Source organism: Hyaena hyaena, unplaced genomic scaffold (genome assembly GCF_003009895.1).
Source record: "Hyaena hyaena isolate Hyena2069 unplaced genomic scaffold, ASM300989v1 scaffold_177, whole genome shotgun sequence".
In the NCBI taxonomy this organism is placed as follows: Eukaryota; Metazoa; Chordata; class Mammalia; order Carnivora; family Hyaenidae; genus Hyaena; species Hyaena hyaena.
The window spans coordinates 909,129-933,876 of NW_024080810.1; the positions used below are offsets into that span (position 1 = coordinate 909,129).

Consider the following 24,748-nt stretch of genomic DNA (forward strand, 5'->3'; position numbering starts at 1 on the left):
TATGGAAAGATCTCCAGAATAAATGATTAGGTAAAAACAGGATACAGAAAAATGCATACAGAATTATTCAAGTTATGCAAATAAAAAAGATAGACCAGTTCTTATGTATTACATTCACTGTGGGGAAGAGTAGAGTAAATGAACTGACACGTTTTTAGACACTTTTGAAAGACTCCAGGTATTTTGACCCAACAATTCCACTTTTATAATAGACATTTTATACTGAAGAAACAAATTTTGTATAATTATGGCAATTTACTTATTGCTACATTTTTAATAGCAAAAAAATTGGAAATAATACCGGTGTTCTTAATATTAAGAAATTAAGTAAATAAATCATGGAATATCCGAAAAAGATATAAACTAGTTATTAAAGGTACATTTTAAAAATCTATTAATGATATGGGAAATATAATAACTCATTTTAAACGAAAAAGAAATTTACAAAACAAAGCTTACACAAGGATTTTAATCTTGCTTATGGGTAAGATACACTTGCATAGACAAATAATGAAGGAAATGCAGGTAAATTTTCAAGTGGACATCACTGGGTAATGAGATTAAGGGGGTTTCTATTGTCTTTCCTGTCCTCTGTCCATTTTCCAAATGTTAAACTATGAAAACCGATTCTTCTATAATAGTAGAGAAAGTAGAAAATGTTATTAAAATAATACATTTTGGGGGGTACCTGGGTAGCTCAGTCAGTCAAATAGACTTTAGCTCAGGTCATGATCTCACTGCTTTTGAGTTCAAGCCCCATGTACAGTTCTGTGCTGACAAATCAGAGCCTGGAGCTTGCTTCAGATTCTGTATCTCTCTCTCTTCCTCTCCCCTGCATGCACTCTGTCTCTCTCTCTTTCTCAAAAATAAATAAACATTAATTTAAAAAAATTAATAATACATTTTTTGAAAAATTTGTGGGTGACGAGTGAGCTCAGTTTTTGAGGACGGGAAGTTTCCCCCTTCCTTTTTTCCCTCATGGTTGGTTTCTATCTTTATATAACTCCATCTGTCTATGTATCTATCTATCTATCTATCTATCTATCATCTATCTATCTATCTACCTGCTTATCTATCCATCATCTGTCTTTACTTTCCTCAGTGGAACTTTCTAAACAAGTTTGTTCTGTTTTATTTAGTTAATAATAGTTCTTATGATTAGAAATGACTGCTGCCAGTCTTGTTGAATGACTAGGTATGTTGGTACATATCATTTTTCCAATAATAAGAGTATCATTATTATAGTTCCTTACATCTCCAAGTATAAACTGCTTCATGCTGTATTTGTTTAAATTCAAGGTCGCTCTTATATGCTTTTGAGTAATGATGCATTAAAAGGCACATTTAGCTTAGCAATTCAAATTTGTAACAGGTAACCATGCAACTACCTGCACTAAGAAATTCTCTTCCCAGTAAGTAGTTCATATTTGCTGAAATTAAGCAGAGAAGTTAAATTCAGTCCTGGAAGATGAATTCCTCTACTCATCCAGATTGGTGTTAGTAAAAACCATTTGGAAAAGAAATCTGTTGCTCAAAGAAGCCATTCTATTTCCCCAAGAGAGATAAGATTTGTAATCAAAATATTGGTATCTATAACAATAATTTTACTGCAATCTGTGCTCATAAATCATCTTGATTCCTAAATATTCCTTTATTACATTACTTGTTAGTACATCTTGTCATTCTGTTCACTGTTCTTTTACCTTATTAGTACTAGTATTTTTAGCTTACACTAAGTACATTATTTTCTTTTTTTAAATTTTTTAACGTTTATTCATTTTTGAGAGACAGAGCATGAGTGGGGGAGGAGCAGAGAGGGAGACACAGAATCTGAAGCAGGGTCCAGGCTCTGAGCTGTCAGCATAGAGCCCGACATGGGGCTTGAACCTACAAACCATGAGATCATGACCTGAGCTGAAGTCAGACACTTAACCAACTGAGCCACATAGGTGCCCCTAAGTACGTTATTTTCTAAGGTGTGATTGTTTAAGAATTAAGCATCTAAAAATTAGATGCTCCTGGGGTTCCTGGGTGGTTCAGTTTGTTAGGCATTCAACTTCAGTTCAGGTCATGATCTCATGGCTCCACTGTGCACAGAGCTCGCTTCAGATCCTCTATCTCCCTCTCTCTCTTCCCGTCCCCCAACTCTGTCTCTGTCAAAAATAAATAAATATTCAAAAATAAACAAGAATTAGATGCTCTCTTACCTGTGTTTTCATGGCAGTTTCTTCGTATATCCATTAGTGCAGAAATGGTTTGATTTTCTAAGTTTTGTCACACTGGACTGCAAATTCCAAAATTAGAAACTACACTTTATTTATTTTTATGTCCTCACACTTAGGATAGTGATTGGTACAAAGGAAGCAATCAATAAATGATTTTTAGATTGAGGAAAAGGGCAGATGATAAGAATAGCCATTTCAATTTCAAATATTTAAAAATTTTATGTTATCTTACTGATTAATCCTGGGAAGCATTTTATATTGATTTATGTTTTTAATCCTCTGGTTCATTTCAAATAGGAGAAAACTTGGGGCATTTGGGTGGCTTAGTCAGTTAAGCATTCGACTTCAGCTCAGGTCATGATCATATGGTTCATGAGTTCTAGCTCCACATTGGGCTCTGTGCTGTCAGCTCAGAGTCTGGAGCCTGCTTTGGTTTCTGGGTCCCCATCTCTCTTTGCTTCTTCCTTGTTTACACTCTGTCTCTGTCTCTCTCCCTCTCAAAAATAAACATTAAAAAAATTGGAGAAAACTTAAGGGTAGAAATATTTGTTTAGGGCTTATATGTTTTATTTTAATCAATATTGCCTAAATGGAAATTCATATTCTTATCTTCAAGAGATATTTTCAACTTTTAGAAACAAAAAGTAAGTCATGTATAAATGTAGATCTTTTTTGTATCAGCCCCGCTAAAAGTTACCTTTTTATCTCTGATTATTACTCCGAGTATTTCTACCAAGGGATTACATATTTCTTACACGATAAAGAGCATCACTTCTATTTTTATATATTTTACTTTCTTCTAGTTATTTTTTACTTTGTGTTCATCAACACAAAGTAGTTAGGAATCTACTTAAGAATTGAGATTTTTGTCTGCACAAAGTGGTCCATTAGACACAATTTAAGAGTCAACGTGAGACCATTAAGAGGACTTGCCTTTGTGTTACAGTGTGAGGAAATCCTTCTGTGGAAGGTAGAGCAGTGGCCCACCATATCTTAAGCCCCTGTGAACCTGTTACCTTACATGTAAAATAGGACTCTGCAGAGGTGATTAAGTTAAGAGTATTGACATGGAAAGAATTTCCATGTGAATAATCACAAGGTCTTTCTATGTGAAAAAAGGCAGGACAGGCAGAGTCAGAGATGTGAAGGGGGCTTCATTGCCGATTCTGCAGATGGAGGAAGGGGAAACCTGAGGGGAGGCATGCGGGTAGTCTCTTGAAGCTAGAAAAGGTGAGAACACAGATTCTTTTCTGGAGCCTCCATTGAGGAGTGCTGCATTTCTGGCAGCTCAATTTTAGCCTAGAGAGAACCATCTTCGACTTTTGAGCTCCAGAACTGTAAGATAATAGTTTTGTATGTTTTATAATTTGAAAACAATATGTGAAGCACCTGGGTGGCTCAGTTGGCTCAGCATTGGACTTCAGCTCAGGTCATGATCTCACAGTTCATGGGCTCAAGCCCTGCATCAGGGCCTGCTTTGGATTCTGTTTCTCCCTCTCTCTCTGCTCCTCCTTCGCTTGTGGACTCTCTCTCTCTCTCTGTCTCAAAAATAAATAAACATTAAAAAAAATTTTTTTAAAAGAATATATTACCCACCATCCATAAAAATAGAACTTCTGCACTTGCACTAATGATCAAAATCCTACACTGCCCTGTTTGCATTGTTTTAAGCCACTAAATTTGTGGTAATTTGTTATAGCAGCAAACAAACTGATACACTTCCCTTGTATTATTCTACATACATGATATTATTGGTAAATGAAAAGCCCCTCCATCATGCAGGCCAGAGACAGCTGCACATGATCAGTCTGGCTAGTCTGACCAGTTAGTGCTCATTAGTGGCCAGGGTGATTGGTGACCAGTGAAAATGCATAACACATAAGGCCAGTTGACAAACTGACTCAGGCAGAGAAAACAGGATGCCTTAGAAAGGCTGAGTGACCTGAGACATATCCTTAAGAGACAGATGACCTAAACAGAGAATAGCCTTGAAAGTAAATGCCCAATAAGACATGAGAAGGACAAGGCAGGAGATGATACTCTGCTGACTCATGTAGCATGTCTTCTAGGTTTAACACAAAATGATGAAGAATGTGGATAGAGGTTCAATCAGCAAAAGAAGACAGTTTGCTATTTCATAGGCTATAAATTACAGAGCATATAAAGAAAGATCATATACAGAAACAGCATATACTGAAAAATTAGACAGCCATTAAAAATATTTTCACAGAAAAAACAGAAGGACAATAACCTAAGAAAAACATAGGTATTTTGTTCAGGCTGTTACAATAGCAAGAATATCCAAAGGCAAAGGCAGTGTTTCCTGGAAAATGAGAAACAAGAGGAATATTATATAGCAAAAGACAAATTGGCAGAGTCCCAATTATAAATTTAGTAACCAAATTTATAGGCAGGTGCCAATATCTTTTAGAAAACACATGTGTGTGTGTGTTTGTGTGTGTGTGTGTGTGAGAGAGAGAGAGAGAGAGAGAGACATAGGGAGAGAGACATAGGGAGAGACAGAGAGAAAAAAGTTGAGGGGGGGTAGAGGTAAGGAGAGAGATTGGGCCTGTTATAGTCCATTACATCCTGTTCTTGGAGCTGTTAACTCAAAGAAGGAATTTAGAGGGATGGATTAGTCTCTCAGTACCAGGGAGCACCAGGGTCAGAGTACATTCAGAGAAGAAAATTTTACATTTCTCTGCACAAGCAAAAGACAAGTATATTTGCCTATCTGAAGATAAAGAAATTCTTTATAACTCTACGTATTTCTGGGTTAGGGAAAACACCTCCTGCTGTAACAAAGAAACTGAAATTTCAGTGGCTTAACATAATAAAGCACACTTCTCACAAAACACTTCAAATCTGTTGTTCTTGGTGGGCAGCTCTCCTGTACATAGTGATTTACTGTCTCAAGATCCTTCTTTCTTGTACCATTTTCAACATGTGACTCCCATGGTCTCCTTGGGCATCATTCCCTGCCATCTATCTCAGAGGAAGAAAGAGAGTTGGAGGATCATGAAAGGAATGCTTTTATGGGCCAGGCTAAAAGTACTCTGTAATCTTCCATTGACCAGAATTTGGACGTATAACTATTGTTAAGTGTAAGTATGGCTGGGAAATATGGTATAGCTGCGGTTTTAGAAGGAAAGAGGAACAGGTTTTATCAATCAATAAAATTTTAAATTAAACTTAGAAGTAAAATTTTTAAGTGATAATAAAAAAGTGAACTTCCCAGTGGAAAGATGACCAATACCAAGGATTAGTAAAAATATTCAAGAATATTAAGAATCATTAAGGATAAAGCTAAATAAGCCACAAAAAATCTACTTTTCATATTAAACTGCCAATATTAAAAATAATAGTCCATGTTATTTTCATAAGTACTGAGAGATGGAGAGTCTCCATTACTACAAGTGAGGGTATAAAATGGTTCTCAAGTTCTAGAGGGCAATTGACAATATACACCCAGGTATTTTTACATGTGCATGGTCTCTGATCTAGCCTTCCCATTCAAAAAAATTTATCAGAAGTAAATCTCAGAAAAGTGTTCAAAGATTGACCAAAGTCATCCTTGACTTCTGTTTTTCATACACTACCTGACATCCATCAGGAAATCATGTTAGATCTACCTTCACAATATACCCAAAATCTGACTCCTTTTTTTTCCACATTTACTTCTTGTCTTTCTTACTTACAGTCCAATTTTAACACAAGTAGCCCATCACGATTCTTTTAAAACCTATGTCATTCCCCTATCCCAAAAGCCTCCAAGAGCTCCAAACTTCCCTCATCTCAGAGGAAAAGCCAAACCAGCTGCATATGATCTGCGGCACCCAGGCCAATGGCAAACTTCTCTGATCTCATCTTTTACCCCCCCACCCCACCCCTACTCTCCAGCTCACTTTGCTCAGGCTACACAGGCTTCCTTGTCATTCCTGCGTGTGTCAAGTGCATTGCCTCCTCAGGACCTTGCCATTCACTGTCCATATCTCTGCTCAGATATCAGTGAAGCCCACCAAGTTCCTCCATGCAAAAAAGCAATGTGCCCCCTCCATTCTCTCTCCTATTTCCCCTTACACTGCTTGGTCTCTCCCCATCACAGTGATCACCACCTGATATATTACCTATTCTTGTTCAACTGAGTGTTACCAATCTTATGTTGCAATGAGGTCTGGGGTTTTGTAACTCCTAGAACAGTGCCTGGCACATCGAAGGTGTTCAGTAAATATTTGTTGAATGGGTGAATAAAATACTGCAAAATTCCTGAAACATTAAAAAGTAGGAGACTGGTTAAATAAACTGGGATGGTGTACTTGAGGGTCAGATGGTCAGCTAAGACAGAATCAAAAGCCTAGACATGCAGAAGATAAAACTAGAATGTGCTTTTGTATCTCATAGAAGTAAATTCTGGGAATACCAATTTCTAAAGAGGTACCAGTTATTTTTCTTACCCAACTGGTTTCTGAAACCAAAGGAAAAGGAAGTTTCTCATCATAAAATCTGTTTTTACATTTATTAACTGCTCCTCTGGTCTCAAATAGGTTTCTCTGTGAAAATGGGTGTTTCCAAGGGCAAGGAGGATTTTTAAAAAGGAATTTTATTCTTTACAGATTGCATTAGTCTTCTGGAGTGGCCATAAGAATACGCCTGCAGACTGCTTATATAAAGAGCAGAAATTTATTTCCCCACAGTTCTGAAAAATGGAAGTTCAAGATCAAGGTCCAACAGGCCTTGATTTGTGACAAAGACACTCTTTCTGGCTTGTGGATGCCTGTCTTCTCACTATGTCCTCAGCTGTTGTTTCCTCAGTGCAGATTCATCGAAAGAGAGAGGCAGAGACAGAACGAGCAAGCACATGTGCGTGAACACAAGCTCTCTGGTATCAGACTTCAAACCCATTGGATTACGGCCTTGCTGTTACCACCTCATTTAACCTCAGTTACCTCTTAAATGCACTATCTCATCTTTGTAGCTGCAGCATTTAGTACTAGATACTTGTATTTATTAGTCAAAAATGTTTTAGTCAAGGAAAGCTCGAATTTGGGGCAGCAGTAATATATATTTCTCTATCTATCTATCTATCTATCTATCTATCTATCCAACTATCAAACTTATTAAACAAATGTAACTCAGCGAGGTACAAATAAGAAATGAAAACAGTTTCCTCCAAATACTGCCCTTAAAACAGCCATTTTAAATCCCTGCCTTGCCTCCTGTAACAAATATCGTATCACATCTGTAGGGTCTGGAACTTCTTGGTCAATTTCAGGGATTAGAAATCCATTCAGTCCATAACTCCAATTTCATATCCAAATAAAAGATTTCCTTTCTCTGTCATCTGCTAGCATGGTGATTTGAAAGACCGGAAATTAAGAAGGGGCATGGCCTTCTCTTTACCTCTTTCCCATTTTCTACTTTTTTGGAGAAGAGTGTAGTTTACTTCTGGGCTACAGGACCTTCCTTTCTTTTCTAGTTCCTAGCTCCTCCATAGAGTGGACATGGGGAGGAGTCAGGTGGATTCAAGGGGCCATCATTGTCATCTTCCTCGGGCTGTTTGACACTAACTGATGGACCAACACTACCCTGCCATTGACAATGATCTCTCCATAGCAGGTATTCAGATACTGGATTTCCAGAGGAGACACAGATGTGAGTTCTTTAGGGGCATTCCCAGTCCACAGGGTCTTGTTTAAATTTTTCCAACTCTCTTCAGCTCTTGCACTTAATGTTATACTCCTGAACCTTTGTTTTTGTTGCTGGGGGACTTTTTTGCCTGGTAGTTAGTTTTTTTGTGTGTTGGTGCCAACATGATGGCACAAGCCCAGCATTGTGTGCACACTTGGTCTACCATAAACTCACATCCTCCTCAGCCCAGAAGTGATAGCTGGGCTATACCATAAACGTTTCTGTCTCTCTTACTATCATTCACCAATTCCTGTTTTCCTGTTCACATAGCCTGTAGGAAGATCAACTAGCCTGTGTCTTAATTTGATGCACAACTAAAAAACAAGGTGCTGGTTTTCCTTTTATGCAGGCACCCCCAGACTTTGCAAGTAATTCTCTTAGAGCCCTTCTCACTTGGCCTTTTGGAAAAGGGTAGGGGAAAGCCATGGCAGAACTTCGTTAAGCCAACAATTTATGACTCCAATAATTCCCATTTGTCTCCTCCTTCTCTGGCTTATATGGTTTGGGGTAATTGTGGTTATTGAGGGGCCAGTTCTGTGATTTAGTACGTGCAAATACTTACTGCTTCTTTTTCCTCAGCTTTGGACCCTGGCTATCAGTTTTGGGTCAACAAGGAAGGTTCTATACAAGCTCAGGTGCCATATCCTGTGTAGAACTTGGCATTGCACTCTTCTCTTTTGGAGGGTGCTTATAGAACTTGTGTCTCGTTTTACGCGTATTAGCACCTTATGAGATGCAGGATAGCTATCCCCCATTTTGCTGATGAACTGAGATAGTGACAGTCAATCCAGGACAAATTAATTGAAAACTCTACTGTGACCGCAGTCAGGCCTGCACCCCTCCTCAACTGTTTCTGCAAAATGTTGCATGTTTTTCAACTCCAGAATGCGGTCTTGTTCTCTCACAACTTTGTTTGCTGGAGAAGTGAACAAAAACCCTTGGAGCTGAGGGAAAAGCTCTTCACCCTGGGTGCAGTAGAGTACCCATCCTTCAAGGTTCCCTCACCCAAAAGCCAGTTTCCTGCCTTCCTAAGGCCCACAATAATGAAGGGGCATTCATATTTCATTCTGTTCCCTTGGCCCTGACAGTGTTCCTCAACGTTTCATTAATAGGAATTTCCAAAGGACCTGGGAACCTACATGCTTAAGTAAAACTCCTTCAGGCCTGCTGAGATGCTCCAGAGCTCCTGCATCAAGCATGCAGGCTACACACTGAGATGCTACCCATATAATTGTATGGTAAGTATAAATGAATTAGTGAGTTAAAAATATAAACAGGGGTGCCAGGCAGGCTTAGCTGGTAGAACATGGTAGAACTCTTGATTTCAGGGTCATTAGTTCAAGTCCCACATTGGGCCTGATGCCTGCTTAAAACAAACAAACAAACAAACAGAATATATGTATGTATATATATATATATATATATACATACATATAAACATACTCAGGGGCACCTGCTGTCTCAGTCAGTAAAGCCTGCAACTCTTGATCTTGGGTAATGAGTTCAAGCCCCATGTTGGGCCTAGAGGTTACTTAATATATATACATATATATATTTGTGGATTTTCAGAGGAGGCACAAATATGAGTTCTTTAGGGGCCTTCCCCATTCCAGGGTCGTGTTTAAATGTATATATATTGTACTCCTAGCATATAAGTTCAGTGATGCTTATCCCTTGGTTTCCCTTCCAATAGAGTTAAAAAGTGAGAATAGTAAAAAAAAAAAAAAAAAAAAAAAAAGCTTATATTTATAGCATATCTATGTGCCAGGCACTGATAGTTATATTCCATACATTTTCTTATTTAATTATCATAAATATCCTATGAGTTGGTATTATTTTTTTGTTTTACAAACTAATTAAACAAAAGCGATATAGAGAAGTTAAATTAACTGAACTAAGATCACCATTTAGAGATACTGAATTCAAATTATATAGAATCATATTCAGATGTAATTGATCTCCAAGCCTGGGCTCCCCCAGCACAGAGGAGAAAGACGGAGGCATCAAGGTGACCAGGTGGAGGTACTATTTTGTTATGCACCAAGGAAAGAAGTTATACCCCTTACAATAACATATTTAATATTAATATACTTTACATTGCATAGATATTCATAAAATAGACTTCTTACATGGACTTTAACATTTCAAATTAAACTTCTTGCCCAAAGCATCGTGTTTCTTGAAGAACTCTCCTTTGTCTTTCTCAATGCTTTTCTTACATCAAATATTGTTTTAGCGTGATGCGTCATAATATAGTGACCCCCCTGCATTCATGCCCCTCTGTACGTGACACGCCACACTTCCCATCAAGAGACTCAATTTATCCGTCTGCTTACTTGAATGTGGGCTGGCCTTATGACTTGCTCTGATCAATAGAAAGTGGTAGAAACAACCTTGTACCTGTTCCAAAACTTGGGACTCACGAGGCCTTGGCAGCATCTGCCTCTGCCCTGTGGGAGCACTATTCTGAGACTGAGTTCAATGAAGATGCCCAGGATGAAAGTGAGTTTGGAGAGAGAGGATTAGCCAACCCAGCTTTCTCAGCTGACTTGAGTCAGCAGCTGAAGTACTGGCTGAATGCACCTTTCTGAAAATTAATACACTGTCATTTCAGTCTCTAAGTTTTAGGATGCTGGGTTCTTCCAAAGCAATAGATTAACCAAAATGGGATGGACCAGAAGTACAAAGTAATAGGTTAATTCAACGTAAGTGGGTATTTAAAGTACAAAGCAATAGATAAATGTAGGAGAAATTAGTATTGCTCTAATAAAACCCAAATCACATGGCAGTCTTCAGGCCAGACAGCAGGTAAATGCTGGAAGGGGCTGAGACGAGACTGTCAGTGAAAGCTAGAAAAGCAGGGAGGAGATTGCTCCTGGAGACCAGAGGTGGACCAACTAATTACTGTCTATGGTACCTTGGAAGGTAGTAAACATACCTAATGAACTTGTTGATCTCACTAACGTTATTTCCATGTAGAACACAGAAAGTAACAATTAGCTTCTTTTAGCTGTCTTTGATGGGAGGTGGCATTTTCTATTGCTGCTATAAAAAATTACAATAAACTCAACAGCTCAAACAGCACACATGTATTATTTTATAGTTGTCAAAATCCAGAGACAGTAAAAATTAAAACCAGATGAGTAATATAGTATTTAGCTAGAGTTTATTGTGCACAAAAGAATAGTTCACAAACTGGGTCTTCAACTCCAACACTGAGATGTAGCTCAGAGGCATGATGTCATAGGATAGCTTAGAAAGTGGAAATGAGGAAGTCGTTTAATCTTTCCAATGACTGATGGTCGCAATAGGGGTTGACCATGAAAAGAGGCCTCTGAGCTTCTAACTTTCTTTGGGCAAGAAGCAGGAAGCAGGCTCAGGGAGATCCGAGAATATGGCAGAAGTGACATTATTTGAGACCCAAAGCTTAGACCTGAAAAGATACCATAGCTTCCACAATCACCCTCTCCCCCCTCAAATACTGCTCTGAGACTACTAGGTGTGTGAAGAAGCCTAGAACGAAAGACTTTTTGAAGAGCTGAAGAGAGACAACCTCCTCTCCACCACATCCTAGCTGTCTCAGCTGAGCTAGCTCCTAGCCAATCTGCCAGATGGACGCAGCTGCCTGAATATAAGCCCAGGCAAGACCAATAGAATAACCATACACCTAATCTATAGAGTCATGAAAAATAACAAACCATGTTGTTTTAAGCCACCGGGTTTGGGGATGGTTGGTTGCTCAGCAATAGGTAACTAGAATTGTAGCTTAAGTAAGTAGTAAGATACAGCTTTTACCAGCTCACACATTATGTTTATATTGTACTCTCATCCCAAAAGACACATTACCTCATCTCCTGAGTAGAGACAGAAAGGTATTATCATCATACAATACCTTGGATTGATGAGTATTATTGAATGTTTATTGAGCAACCCTAGACTATAGTATTATTTTTAAACTAGAATTAAGTGACACTCACTTAATAAAAGTTCTTTTTTACTTTTTATAAAACATCACATTGCTGCACATATACTATCAGTCTACTCTCTATCTTGTATAGTGTGAGGAGAGTAATTTCCATTAGCTGTGTCACCTTCTAATGAGTTCTGAAATGGATAGAGAAGCCATATAATGAAGGAAGGAAGGAAGGAAAGAAAGAAAGAAAGAAAGAAACAAAGAAAGAAAGAAAGAAAAAGAAAGAAAGAAAGAAAGAAAGAAAGAAAGAAAGAAAGAAAGAAAGAAAGAAAGGAAAAAGCCTTTTTACGTGGACAATAAAGAAACCCTAGTTGTAGAGATATAATGGAACAGTAAAGACAGTGGTCAGATGGCAAAACTGTCATCTTCATCAAAAAAAAAATCAAGAAATGCTCCATGTTTTTCCTAACAATTTGCTTTAGTAGTACTGTGTAGGATTTACTCATATACTCATTTGCTTATTTATTTGGCAAATATTTAAGCGTGAGCAGGGGAGGGTCAGAGAGAGAAGGAAATACAGAATCTGATGCAAGCTCCAGGTTCTGATCTGTCCACAGAGCCAGATGTGAGGCTCGAACCCACCAACTGTAAGATTATGACCTGAGCCGATGTGGGACACTTAACCTACTGAGCCACCCAGGCGCCCCTCTAGTGCTTCTTAATGAACCAGGCATTGTGTAGGATACTGGAGATACAAGAGTTAATGAGTCAGTTTTTTTTCTGACTCATAAAGTCATTGGGAATAAGGGGTAGGTGGGTAATGGAAATGTAAATGTAAATACAGTGTAAAATGGAGTGTGATTGGCCACAAGAAAGGACACTATAGTAATAGGGTTTTGTTGATTCTTCTTAAAAGTTTCTTTAACTCCATAGCTTCTTTAACTGCAACTATAAAACAAAAACAAACCAAAAACCCTGCCATTCAGTTTTGTAAATTGTTAAAATTTGCAGGGAGCGCTACATCTTGACTTCTCACTTTTCAGATATCTGAAGAACTATAAATGCCCTTGGATTATATCATATGGGGATCCTTATATTGTGTCGTGTCCTGATACTACTGGCCTGTAAAAGCTGCTGCCTAATAGAAAACCGTATTCTGTGATTTTCCCTAAGGGTTTCCAGCTGATGCCTAAATGGATTTTTTTTAAGAAGAAAGAGTATCTTCAGAGAGCAAGATGAAGACCCTTCTTAATGTAATATGAGAAGTAGTTTCAAATGACTAAAGCCAGCTTTTCCTCCTGAAGCTTTAAATCTACAGATGAGACTACGAGCCTCATTTTGTGTTTGTTTTTGACTGTGCTACCCAACAAGACATTGGAGGATAAAGGCCGTGGCTTCATGTATTCATCTTTGTAGACCCAGTAAGCATATAATACATGTTTGTTGAATGACTCAAAGAATTACAGCAGAAAAATTATCTTTTGAGACTTCCACTGTTTTCCTATTGCATTTCTGTCTGGCATACTCAAAACGTTGATTTTTAAACCACTTTAGCAAACCACCAAAATAAGAGAAGAAACCCCCCCACAAAAGCATGCCTGTAACTATGTGTAGCTTTGTTTTTTTACTTTTACATATGAAAGATTATTTGAAAGCACTAGCTCAAGGAAAATAGTTTTTAATTGTTTTACATTATTCATCATATTTATTACTGTATAAGGTGTGGGGGACGATATAATTCAAAAACAAAACTAAGAGGGCAACGTATTTTGTCAAATTAAACTTGTGAAAGCCAACACACGATGCATCATTTCAGTAAGATACTGTTAGGAGAGTGCCAAGCAGATACCAAAAAACAAGCACAAGCAAGGAATGGCACCTTGCAGGAATTTACTTCGTCCTAGATACTGAAAAGTGATTTTCGAACAAAAGCAGCAGCATCCCTCAAGAAGGAACTGACAACCCTAGGAATAAGCTTTCTTCCCATAACTGCTGCAAAGTTGGACAGCACAGAAGCCCTCCTCCTCCCCCGCTTCTTGGAGCTAAACTTGAGATCCGTGTTTGCTGTAGTTTTTCTGCAGTCGAGTCAAGGCCGGTTCTCTTCCCCTTTTCAGGTTGCTCTTGACCCTTCTTCCTCTTCTCCTTAGTTAAGGAAATGTAAAGTACAAAGAGAGAAAGAGTTGCAGCCCCTTTCTCTCTCCTCCCCCGCCCCCCTTTCGGAGGCTCCGCACCTTCCCTTCCCCGCCTTTCGCGGGCAGCCCTACTGTGTTCCCCGGCTCCCGCTCCTCCCTCCTCCACTCCTCCCCTCTCCCGGCACCTTCTTTCTCTCTCCCCTCCCCTCCCCCCGACAGGCTTCCCGGCGCGCTTCCCTTCCCCCGCCTCTCGGTCCCGCACCCTCCCCTCCCCCCGCCTCCTGCCTTGTGACACATCCCGGGTCCTCCCGGAGGCGGCAGCAGCGGCAGCAGCGGCAGCGGCAGTAGCCACCACCTCCGCGGGAGCCGCAGCCGCCGGCCTAGCCTCCCCCCGGCCCCGCCGCCGCTGCAGTCATGGCTGCTGATGGGGTGGACGAACGCTCGCCTCTGCTGTCAGCATCCCATTCGGGAAATGTCACTCCCACGGCCCCGCCGTACTTGCAGGAAAGCAGCCCCAGAGGTAAGGCCAGCACAGACCTTTCTACTTTGTAAGGAAAAGCCTAGAATGTTGAAGACCGGGAGCTCTAGCTCCGAGGCGGAGGCGAGCCTCTCACTTGGGCTGGGAGAGAGGGATGCTGACTGTGCCTTCCCAAGCCACAGCCTGCTTGGCTGAGAGCTTCCCCGCAGGGCTTTTGGTGGGGTGGGGTGGGGTGGGGTGGGGTATGAGCGTGAGGGTGTGTGTGTGTGTGTGTGTGTGTGCGCGCGCGCGTGTATTTCACCCCTTCTTACCCGCTGTGTGTGTGTGTGTGTGTGTGTGTGTGTGTGTGTGTATTTCACCACCTCTTGCCCAGGGGAGCAGGATGTGACATGAATTTCCCAGGCTGGGCTTTACTGTTTTAGAACAGCCCGAAGTGCAGCAGGAGGGGGTGCACATCTTTCACAATCATTCACAAATCCTTTCAGGTTGCTGAGAAACCCTTAGTACTGCTCACCTTGGGATCTGTCCTTGAAAGGGCTTAGCTTGAAAAATATGCATCTCCTACTTTTCCTCCACCAGAGCTCTGTTCAATCAGGGAATTGTCTCCCCAAAAGGAATAGAATTAATCAATATTCCTAATATGTCTGAAATTCCTACCCTTCCTTGTTACTCCTCTTAGTAAGGAGTCTGTGTTCATGTCAATGGTGAATGGTGAAAAATAGAAAGGAAGATATAATATTTTTTATGTTTAGGTGAGATTGAAATGAACGTACTTCTAAAAGTAACCCAAGTTAATCCCGCATGTAATTCTGTTTATTATTTTACTGCTCAAGATGGAATCAAAAACAATTTGACAGTGGCAGGATCTGACTAAAGAAGTGTGTGTGGGTAAGGGGGGGTTGTTTAGCAAACTATTCAAAGATCTTTGTTCTAAGCCTTGTAGTCAATTTCTATAGTAGAAAGAAGGTGGAGTCGGGACTTACAGAAAATGGAAGGCAAGACTTTAAAAAACCACTTAGGGTAATGAATGGTCAAATATGGCACTTGAAAACTAGCTTAAGTGCATCTCTCTTTTTGGCTGAATATGAGACAAGTTTAAAAACCCAAGGAGACAAATGTTAATGCTTTTGAAAATATGAGCAGATCATGTTTCTTGTAACACAACTTTTTCTAAGTTCAAGTCTGGAATTGGAGCTGTTGTGGAGCAGGTTCAACTTGTTTAGTGTTTAAAATTTCCACTTAACGCATTACAACTTGAAAAGGAACAATCTAGATCTTAATCCGCACTCAACAAGAAACAGGATAAAGGAAAAAGATGTTCAGCTGTGAATAATTCAGTGTGATCAATGAGTTGAGCAGTAAGGTGCAAAATGGAGCAGAGACTCACCTACAGAAAAGCCGCAAGTCATGTTTGTAGGTCCCTATTAAACTTGTGTCAGGGGGACCAGTTGGGGGGATTTCCTTTAATGCACAAATTTGATATTAACATGTGATGCCTGTTATCTAAATTGAATGGCCTAGAATAAGTTTAACCACTTATAAATGAATGTTTCAACTTCATCAAGTCACCCTTTAAAGCAAAATATTTGTAGTTTATTAAAAGACAAACTTTGGAGTTAAGCAACTGTCCTATGACAGAGTTTCATGCCCTCTGTCTTACATCTTTGTTCTTGTATTTTTAATCATAGTGGCTAAATTATTCCACAAAAATAGTCATACTCATGGACCTGCTTGTAGACTTCTGTATCATTTGCCATGTATTTGTTTAATCTGATAAAGCCCCTCATAATACACAATAAGGTGCAACTTCCAGTTCAGCCACTGAGAAAAAGAAGTTTCATTCCAGATAACTTAATAACCGAAGAAATTCAATGTATTAAAGAACAAAATTCAACTGAGTACATTTTAAAGATCTTATTGGCTTGGGGCATCTGGGTGGCTCAGTCAGTTAAGCATCTGACTCAGGCTCAGGTCATGAAGCCCACATGGGGCTCTGTGCTGACAGCGGGGAGCCTGGAGCCTGCTTCAGATTCTGTGTCTTCCTCTCTCTCTCTCTCTCTCTCTCTCTCTCTCTGCCCCTACCCTGCTCATACTTTCTTTCTCGCTCTCAAAAATAAACAAACATTAAAAAAATTGAAGATCTTATTGGCTTTATTTTAATGATTCATGACTCGAGCAGCATCCCACCTAGCAGATAGAAAGGGGCTTCAAAAAGCTGTACAAAATGAAAGACTTCTATAGGCAGAAGGGAGAGGGAACAAGGAAGTTATACTGGCAAAAAGTGGATTGGTTGTGGGAGGACCACTTTCCTTTATGGGATGGCAGGGGTCTATCAGGCAGATGACCTCACTAGTGCTGATTGGGCAGTTCCTGATTCACTTTAAGATTCCATTTCTGGAAATGGCCAAAAGTGTAATTAAGTCTCACTTTGGTGATTGGAGCTTAGCTTAAGTGGCTCCATTTTGGTACTTTTGTCTTGTTTTTAACAATTGATTTAGCTAAAAGCTTTCTTTTTGCCTTATGGTAGAATATAATTTCTTTTTGTAACTTATGGATAAGACAGGTTAGGTAATTAGAAACACTAATTTCTTTTTTTAAAATCTTTAATGTTTATTTATTTTTGAGAGGAAGAGAGAGACAGAGTGTGAGTGGGGGAGGAGCAGAAAGGGAGGGAGACACAGAATCTGAAGCAGGCTCCAGGCTCTGAGCTGTCAGCACAGATCCCAATATGCGGCCCGAACCCACAAACTGTGAGATCATGACCTGAGCCGAAGTTGGGCACTTAACTGACTGAGCCACCCAGGTGTCCCTGAAACACTAATTTCATGGACATAATACCTAGGAAGCAAGAAGTGAAAACATTTTATGTATTGGAATTTTTGTCAGAATATCTTTTCTTTTTTTTTTTTTTAATTTTTTTAATGTTTTGTTTATTTCTAGGAGAGAGAGAGAGAGAGAGAGAGACAGCGTGAGCAGGGGAGGGTCAGAGAGAGAGGGAGTCACAGACTCTGAAACAGGCTCCAGGCTCTGAGCTGGCAATCAGCACAGAGCCTGACGCGGGGCTCGAACCCACGAACCGCAAGATCATGACCTAAGCGAAAGTCGGACGCTTAACCGACTAAGCCACGCAGGCGCCCCAGAATATCTTTTCTTAAATAACAAATAAGCATCTTCATATATATTTTAAGGAATACACAAGATCTAATTCTAGAACACCAGTGCTTTTACTCATTCAGTGCTTCATCGGGCAGCATGATGTGCCAGAGACAACTCCAGGTCAACAAGACTGACCAAACCTGTCCCTTCTTGGAGCCCATGTTGAAGTGGGAAGACATAATAAATAAACACAATGGCTAATTATTTGTATTGTAGGAAACACTCTGTTGCTAGGCCAGATCTGTTTAGTAGTTGAAAAGAATTAGAGTTGAAGGTTGGGCTTCAAAAGACCAGAAAAGAGTGTACTTTTTGATAATGAACTTTGTTTTATGATACCATTCATAATTATGCAGACTTTTTTTTTCTAGTTAAGAGCCATAATTTGCGATTATCTCTAATCAAATCCTTTGCTGCTTGTGTTACCATCTAAGAATAGGAATGTTAGCTCTCACTCCAAGATGAAATATTCCATTTTAAGTTGAAAGTTGGTGAAGTGTTTATTCATAGACAAGTTATTGATAATGTGGTGGGAAGCAGTATTCTACATCTGGTTTTAGCACAGTGAGAATCATGTCTGGTCTGTGTAACAATCCACTTGGGTTTCTAAATGGAATGCTTCTAGTGGTCTTTTACTGTCAGTATTGGATTCCTGCACAGAGTAGACCACCTCTGCTGTGATTAGAATACTCCATTTGGTATATGTGTCAGCTTTTGTTAAAGCATAGAGATTAAAATCAAAGACAGATTTAGGCTCATTTGAAAAAAGATTCGAAAGAGGCAACTGGGTGGCTCAGTCAGTTAAGCGTCTGACTTCAGCTCAGGTCATGATCTCACGGTTCGTGGGTTCGAGTCCCGCGTCGGGCTCTGTGCTGATAGTTAGCTCAGAGCCTGGAGCCTGCTTCAGATTCTGTATCTCTCTCTCTCTCTCTGACCCTCCCCTGATCATGCTCTTTCTCTCTCTCTCTCTCTCTCTCTCTTTCTCTCTCTCGCTCTCTCTCAGATATAAATAAAACATTGAAAAGAGATTAGAAGAAATATTGCAAAACTTACATAATTTGGCTATATTTAATTGATTTCTTTATACATCTGCTATTTTTATAAGTAGGATATAGCAAGAGAATATGACCCTTATATTATAGATGAGACTTACTCTGTGAAAAATGGTTTATATTTGCGGTTGTCTAATTATCCATGTATTTAATAGGGAATGTGATTATCTACTTCACTGTAATTCTAAAGGAATTGTTATACAGAGACTTTTTATTTACTTAGTTTATTTCTGCCATTCATTCAGCAAATAAATGTTGGCGTACTAGCTAAGCTCTGTGATAGGATGGGAAAAACGGATATGGCCCCTTTCCAGTCTAGTGGGGGATATAGAGACATAAATTACATAATCATTTGAACAAATTCAAAGTGCAGTGGGGGTAAGGACAGTGCCTGAAATTTATCCGGTGCCACGAAATTATATAATAAAATGATTTAACGTGGTTAGGAAGACAGGAAAGGCTTTCCTGAGACTTGATTGAGACTTTCTTTGGTCTCAAAGTTGAACTTGGCAAAAAGGGTATTGGAAAAACATTCTAGACTAAGAAAACTGTGTATACAGAAGTCTTCAGGAGGATGGAGTATGGTGAATACAAGGAGTTAGAAGAAGGCCAGGGTGGCTAAAGTGGAAGCACCAATAGGGAATATACTGGAAAATGGGATTGGAGACGTGGATATGGTTGATATTCTCCAAAGACCTTCCTCTTACTCCAAAGAACTATGCTTTTTAATATTCAGGTCCTTGGGTAGTTCCTTTCCTCCTTGAATCTGGGCTGAGCCTGTGGTTCAATTTTGAATTATAGAATAGAGTCAAAGAGAACTGAATGATTTCGGAGACTAGGTCACAAGAGGTCTTGCAGTTTTTGCCTTGGTCTCTTATAAAACGTACCTTGAAGAAAGTAACTTGTCTTGTAAGAATTTGAATACCCCAAGACTGCCATGTTTTAAGGAACCCCTAAATAGACACAGGGAGACTACATGGAGAGAGGGATGCCTGACCAGTCCTCAGACATGTGAGTGAAGAAGCCTTCTTGGATGCCTAACCCAGTTGAGCCTTCAGTTGACTCCAACTAAAGCCACATTCTCATGTAGCTGCATGACAGATTCTAGATGATTACCATCCAGTTCAGGCTGAATAATTTACAGAATAATGAAAGGTAGTATTAAACTTTTTTTTTTAATATTTTTATTTACTTCTAGGAGAGAGAGAGAGACAGTGTGAGCAGGGGAGGGTCAGAGAGAGAGGGAGATACAGACTCTGAAATAGGCTCCAGGCTCTGAGCTGGCAGTCAGCACAGAGCCCGACGCGGGGCTCGAACCCACGAACCGCGAGATCATGACCTAAGCGAAAGTCGGACGCTCAACCGACTAAGCCACCCAGGCGCCCCTAAACTGTTTTGAGCCACTAAGTTTTGGGGTGATTTTTTCTGCAGCAGCAGATGACCAGAACGATAAGTATTGCTCCATCCATGCAGGGTACTATTGGTCATGTTGAGAAATTTTGCCCTCAACAAAGAGATGATCTGGTCATGTCTTTATTGTTATTATTATTACATATTTATCATCATCTTCATCATTATTTAAATGGAAATATAATTGACACACAATGTTACATTCTTTTTAGGTGTAGAACGCAGTGACTAAGATGTTTGTTATGCTGTGCTCACCACAAGTATAGCTACCATCTGTCAGTATACAACTCTATTACAGTACCATTGACCATATTACCTGTGCTGTGCCTTTTATCCATGTGACTTACTCCTTCTATATTTGGAAGCCTATATCTTCCACTCCACATTCTCCAATTTGCCCAACCTCCAACCCCACCTCACCCCCTTCTATCCTCTTCCTCTGGCCATCATCAGAGTGTTCTCTGTATCTATGGATCTGTTTTTTGCTATTTGTTTGTTTTGTTTTTTAGATTCCATATATATGGGAGGTTTTTAAAGTTTTTAAAAATCTATTTAGAGAGAGAGAGAACTGGGGAGGGGCAGAGAGAGAGGAAGAAAGAGAATCCCAAGCAGGCTCCATACTGTCAGCATAGAGCCCTACATGGAGCTCAATCCCACTAACTGTGAGATCATGACCTGAGCTGAAATCAAGAGTCAGATGCTTAACTGACTGAGCCAATCAGGTGCCCTTGTCTTTTTATTTTTAAGTAGGCTTCATACCCAGTGCAGAGCCCAATGTGCGGCTCAAACTCACACTCACAACCCTGTGATAAAGACCTGAGTTGAGATCAAGAGTTGGATGCTTAATCAAATGAGCCATCCAGGTGCCCTGTCTTTGTCTTATTTTACTTAGCATAATACCTCTTTGGTGTATTCATGTTGTCATAAATGGGAACGTCTTTAAAAAAAATTTTTTTTTTAACATTTATTCTTTTTTGAGAGACAGAGACTGAGCATGAGTAGGGGAGGGGTAGACAGAGAGAGAGAGAGAGAGAAGGAGACATAGAATCTGAAGCAGGCTCCAGGCTCTGAGCTGCCAGTACAGAGCCCAACACAGGGCTTGAACTCACGGACAGTGAGATCATGACCTAAGCCGAAGTCTGAAGCCCAACTGACTGAGTCCCATAAATGCAACATCTTGTTCTTTTTTATGGCTGAATAATATTCCATTGTGTGTATGTGTGTGTGTGTGTGTGTGTGCGCACATTGCATTTTCTTTATCCATTCCTGTGTTGATGGACTCTTAAGTTGCTTCCATATCTTAGCCATCATAAATAATGCTACAATATATATAGGGGTGGATCTATCTTTTTGAATTAGTGTTTTTATTTTCTTTGGGTAAATACCCAGTAGTGAAATACTGGATCATATGCTATTTCTATTTTTAATTTTTTGAGAAACCTTCATACTGTTTTCTACAGTGGTTGCATCAATTTACCTTCTCACCAACAGTGTACAAGGGTTCTTTTTTCTTGACATCCTCGCCAACACTGTTGTTTCTTGTGTTATTGATTTTAGTCATTCTGACAGGTGTGAAGTGATTTCTGATTGCAGTTTTGATTTGCATTTCCCTAATGCCTAGTGATGTTGAGCAGCTCTTCATGGTTCGGTTGGCCATCTGTATGTCTTCTTTGGAGAAATATATATTCTGTTTTTAATATTTTTAAATTACTCTATTTCTAGAGTAGAGAGTGAGTGATAGCAGAGCAAGAGTCAATGACAACCAGTGACTTGAATGGCTACTGAAATGATTCAGGCAGATCAGTTATACTGTGATGATAGCTGGGGCTCAGGTGGTGGTGGTGGAAGTGAAGACAAGGTGATGTTAAGGAAGTAAATTAAAGATAGCTTGATGGTAGATTGGCTGAGAGAGTGAAAAGGAGGCAGCAAGGATATCTTCCAGAGTTCTGGTGTCCACAGCCTGATGGTGTGATTGCCTACACTGAGAGAACACCAGAAGAGCCTCAGGTTTTGGGAAACACAGAGCATGAGCTTAGTTTTAGACATGATGCATTTAAGATGTTTTCAAATATCCAAGAAGAGATGTCAGATAGGCAATTAGCTCTAAAGGCGTAGAGCTGATAAAAGAGGCCTGGGTTAAAAAATACAAAATTGTGTTATTTGCATATTGGTGACAGCTAAATACATGGATATTGATTCAGAATTTCCCAAAATGCCACCAGTGTGCCATGCAACGTACTGGGATTGAACATACAATCCCAGTTAAGATATTGGTTATGGTCAGTTCTTGGAACATCAGAAGCCTTTAGGCCAGAGGCCTCCAGCTCTGAGTATCTATAAAAATATTGTTATGTTCTCTGCATACCAAAATGCAAAAATGTTTGGGAAGCTATATACGAGACCATTTAAGGAGGAGAAAAAAACAAAGCAAAAAGAAGGGAGAGCTTAGGATAAAACTTTTTGAAAAACTCCAACATTCCATGACTAGTTAGAGGAAGATGAACCTCTTGAGAAGACTGATAAGTAGCTTCCAGGCAGAGAGGAGGAAGACTAAAGGACTCTATCACAAAATCAAGGAGAAGAGAACACTTCAAGAAAGGAGTAAACAAACATGTCAAAAGCTGCAAGAAAGAACAAATAGATAAGGACTAACAAATGTCTTTTGAACTTAGTGCCACGGAGATCATTAGTAACCTCAGTGATAACTGTTTATATATGTTCATATTCAAATTCTTCTTGAAGAATTACTTATTTCTAACATTCCAATGTACATTTATTTTAATTGTAAGATCCCTTCAAAGCGACTTAACTTCAAGGAAGAGGCCAATTCTTTATTCTGAAACACACTTAGATTTCATGTGAAACGTAAGTAGACATTGTCATTTTCTTTTCACCTTTGTTTCACTTTTTAAAAATGTGCACATTTGAAATTGCTTGAGGAAATATTTTCAGCGACTAGAAAATAAATTCACGTCTGGTTGAAGAGATAAGTTATTTACTATGTAACCCCTGTATTTCTCACTTAGAAATTGTAGAGTAAATAAGGTGTATTTTTAGTGATCCTCTTCTGTGCTCTACCTGGAGAAATCTAAAGTTAGAAACGGTGCCTGAGATTAAAGTGGGGCGGTCTAATTTCACTTAGAACTATGTTCTGTACCAGACTACAGTTTTCTTGAGTGTCTTATTTCAGGCTGCTATCGCAGAATACCATACACTGGATGTCTGAAACACCATATTTATTTCTCACAGTTCTGGAGGTTGGGAGGTCCAAGATCAAAGCGCCAATAGATTTAGTGTCTGGTGAGAGCTGTCTTCAGGTTGCAGAGTGCTGACTTCTTCTATTCTCCTCACATGATGGAAAGAGAGCACGAGAGCTCACTCTCTGCTTCCTTTCATAACAGCACTAACCTCATGCATGAGGGCTTCACTGTCATGACCTAATGACCTCCCAAAGGCCCCACCTCCTAATACCATCACATTGGGGATTAGAGGTTCAACCCAAGGTTTGAGGAGACATAAACATTCAGTCCGTTGCACTGAATTAGAGTTCTTGAGTATATTGTAACTTTCTGAACCTCCTTGCACCCTTGCAGAGTTTGGGGCTGGCTGTGGGTTGGCGGGAGAAGAAGATGCAGAGCCGGATACCCGCCCCACCCCCACATGCCTGGCCCGCTGTAAGGTTAGCAGCTACCACACACCCCTTGAAGGCCTCCATGGGGGTGCGCGCCAGCTGTGATACGGACGGAGCACGTCGGCTCTTGCTGCAGCTTGATTTTGTGATAGGCAAAAACCAGTGCCACATACAGGAGAACTTTTTCAGATTGGTTCTTGCATCACAATTGGCTTCACTGAGGCCACATCCTTATGAAGGGAAAATAGGGCCCAAACGTTGGTGAAGTGTATCTGCTTCCAATTTTCCAGTATTGTGGCAAGCCCATTTCTTATTATTATCCTTTCCCGTTATTTGGCAGGCATCTGTCTCCATGATTCTTTTATTCTATTTTCTAATGCCCACATTTCCTCCTGGCTCTACCCAGCATCTTTAATACATTAATCAAGACATGTTTCCTTTAGTCAGTCATCCTTTCAAATATCTGAGTGCCTATTGTACTGTTCCAGATGCCTGGGAGCTTATGTTCCAGAGAGAACATATGCATACAGTGAACACTATAATTTCAGAGAGTGAAGAAAATAAAGCAGGGCATGAGATGGAGAGTAACTGGCTGTGTGGGGAGTGTTTCGATTGCTTCAGGAAAGATATCTTAGAGATGACAGTTGCTCAGAGACCTGAAAAATTAGTTGAAATCAACCATTGGAAGACAGGGGAGAGGTGTGCAAGTGTGAAACCTGCTGTTTCAAAGCAAGGAGGGTGGTGGGTTAGGGAGTGGTGTCTAAGGGGAAGTGTGGCAGAAGGGATTGGGGGACCGGACCAGGGAAGACAAAGAGAGTTTGTAGGTCACCGTCAGAGATGTGGTTTTAGTCCGAGAGTAATGGCGGACTGTGGACGGGTTGGAGCAAAGGAGACACATGAAATGCTTTACTTTTTAAGAAAATCAGGGCACCTGGGTGGCTGTCAGTTGAGCATCCAACTTCAGCTCATGATCTTGCATTTCGTGAGTTCAAGCCCCATGTCAGGCTCGCTGCTGTCAACAAGGAGCCCGCTTTGGATTCTCTGTCCCCATCACTCTCTGCCCCTC

General features: G+C 40.0%; 1 protein-coding gene across 1 annotated transcript in view; it reads left to right on the forward strand.

Moving 5' to 3' along the window:
• The first annotated feature begins 14,346 nt into the window (after window positions 1-14,346).
• PIP4P2 (phosphatidylinositol-4,5-bisphosphate 4-phosphatase 2) overlaps window positions 14,347-24,748 on the forward strand; it is a 51,154-nt gene continuing 40,752 nt past the window's right edge. The window contains exon 1 of the mRNA XM_039240581.1: window positions 14,347-14,478. Coding sequence (XP_039096512.1) covers window positions 14,373-14,478 — 106 coding nt within the window. The 5' untranslated portion in view covers window positions 14,347-14,372. The remainder of the gene's footprint in view (window positions 14,479-24,748) is intronic.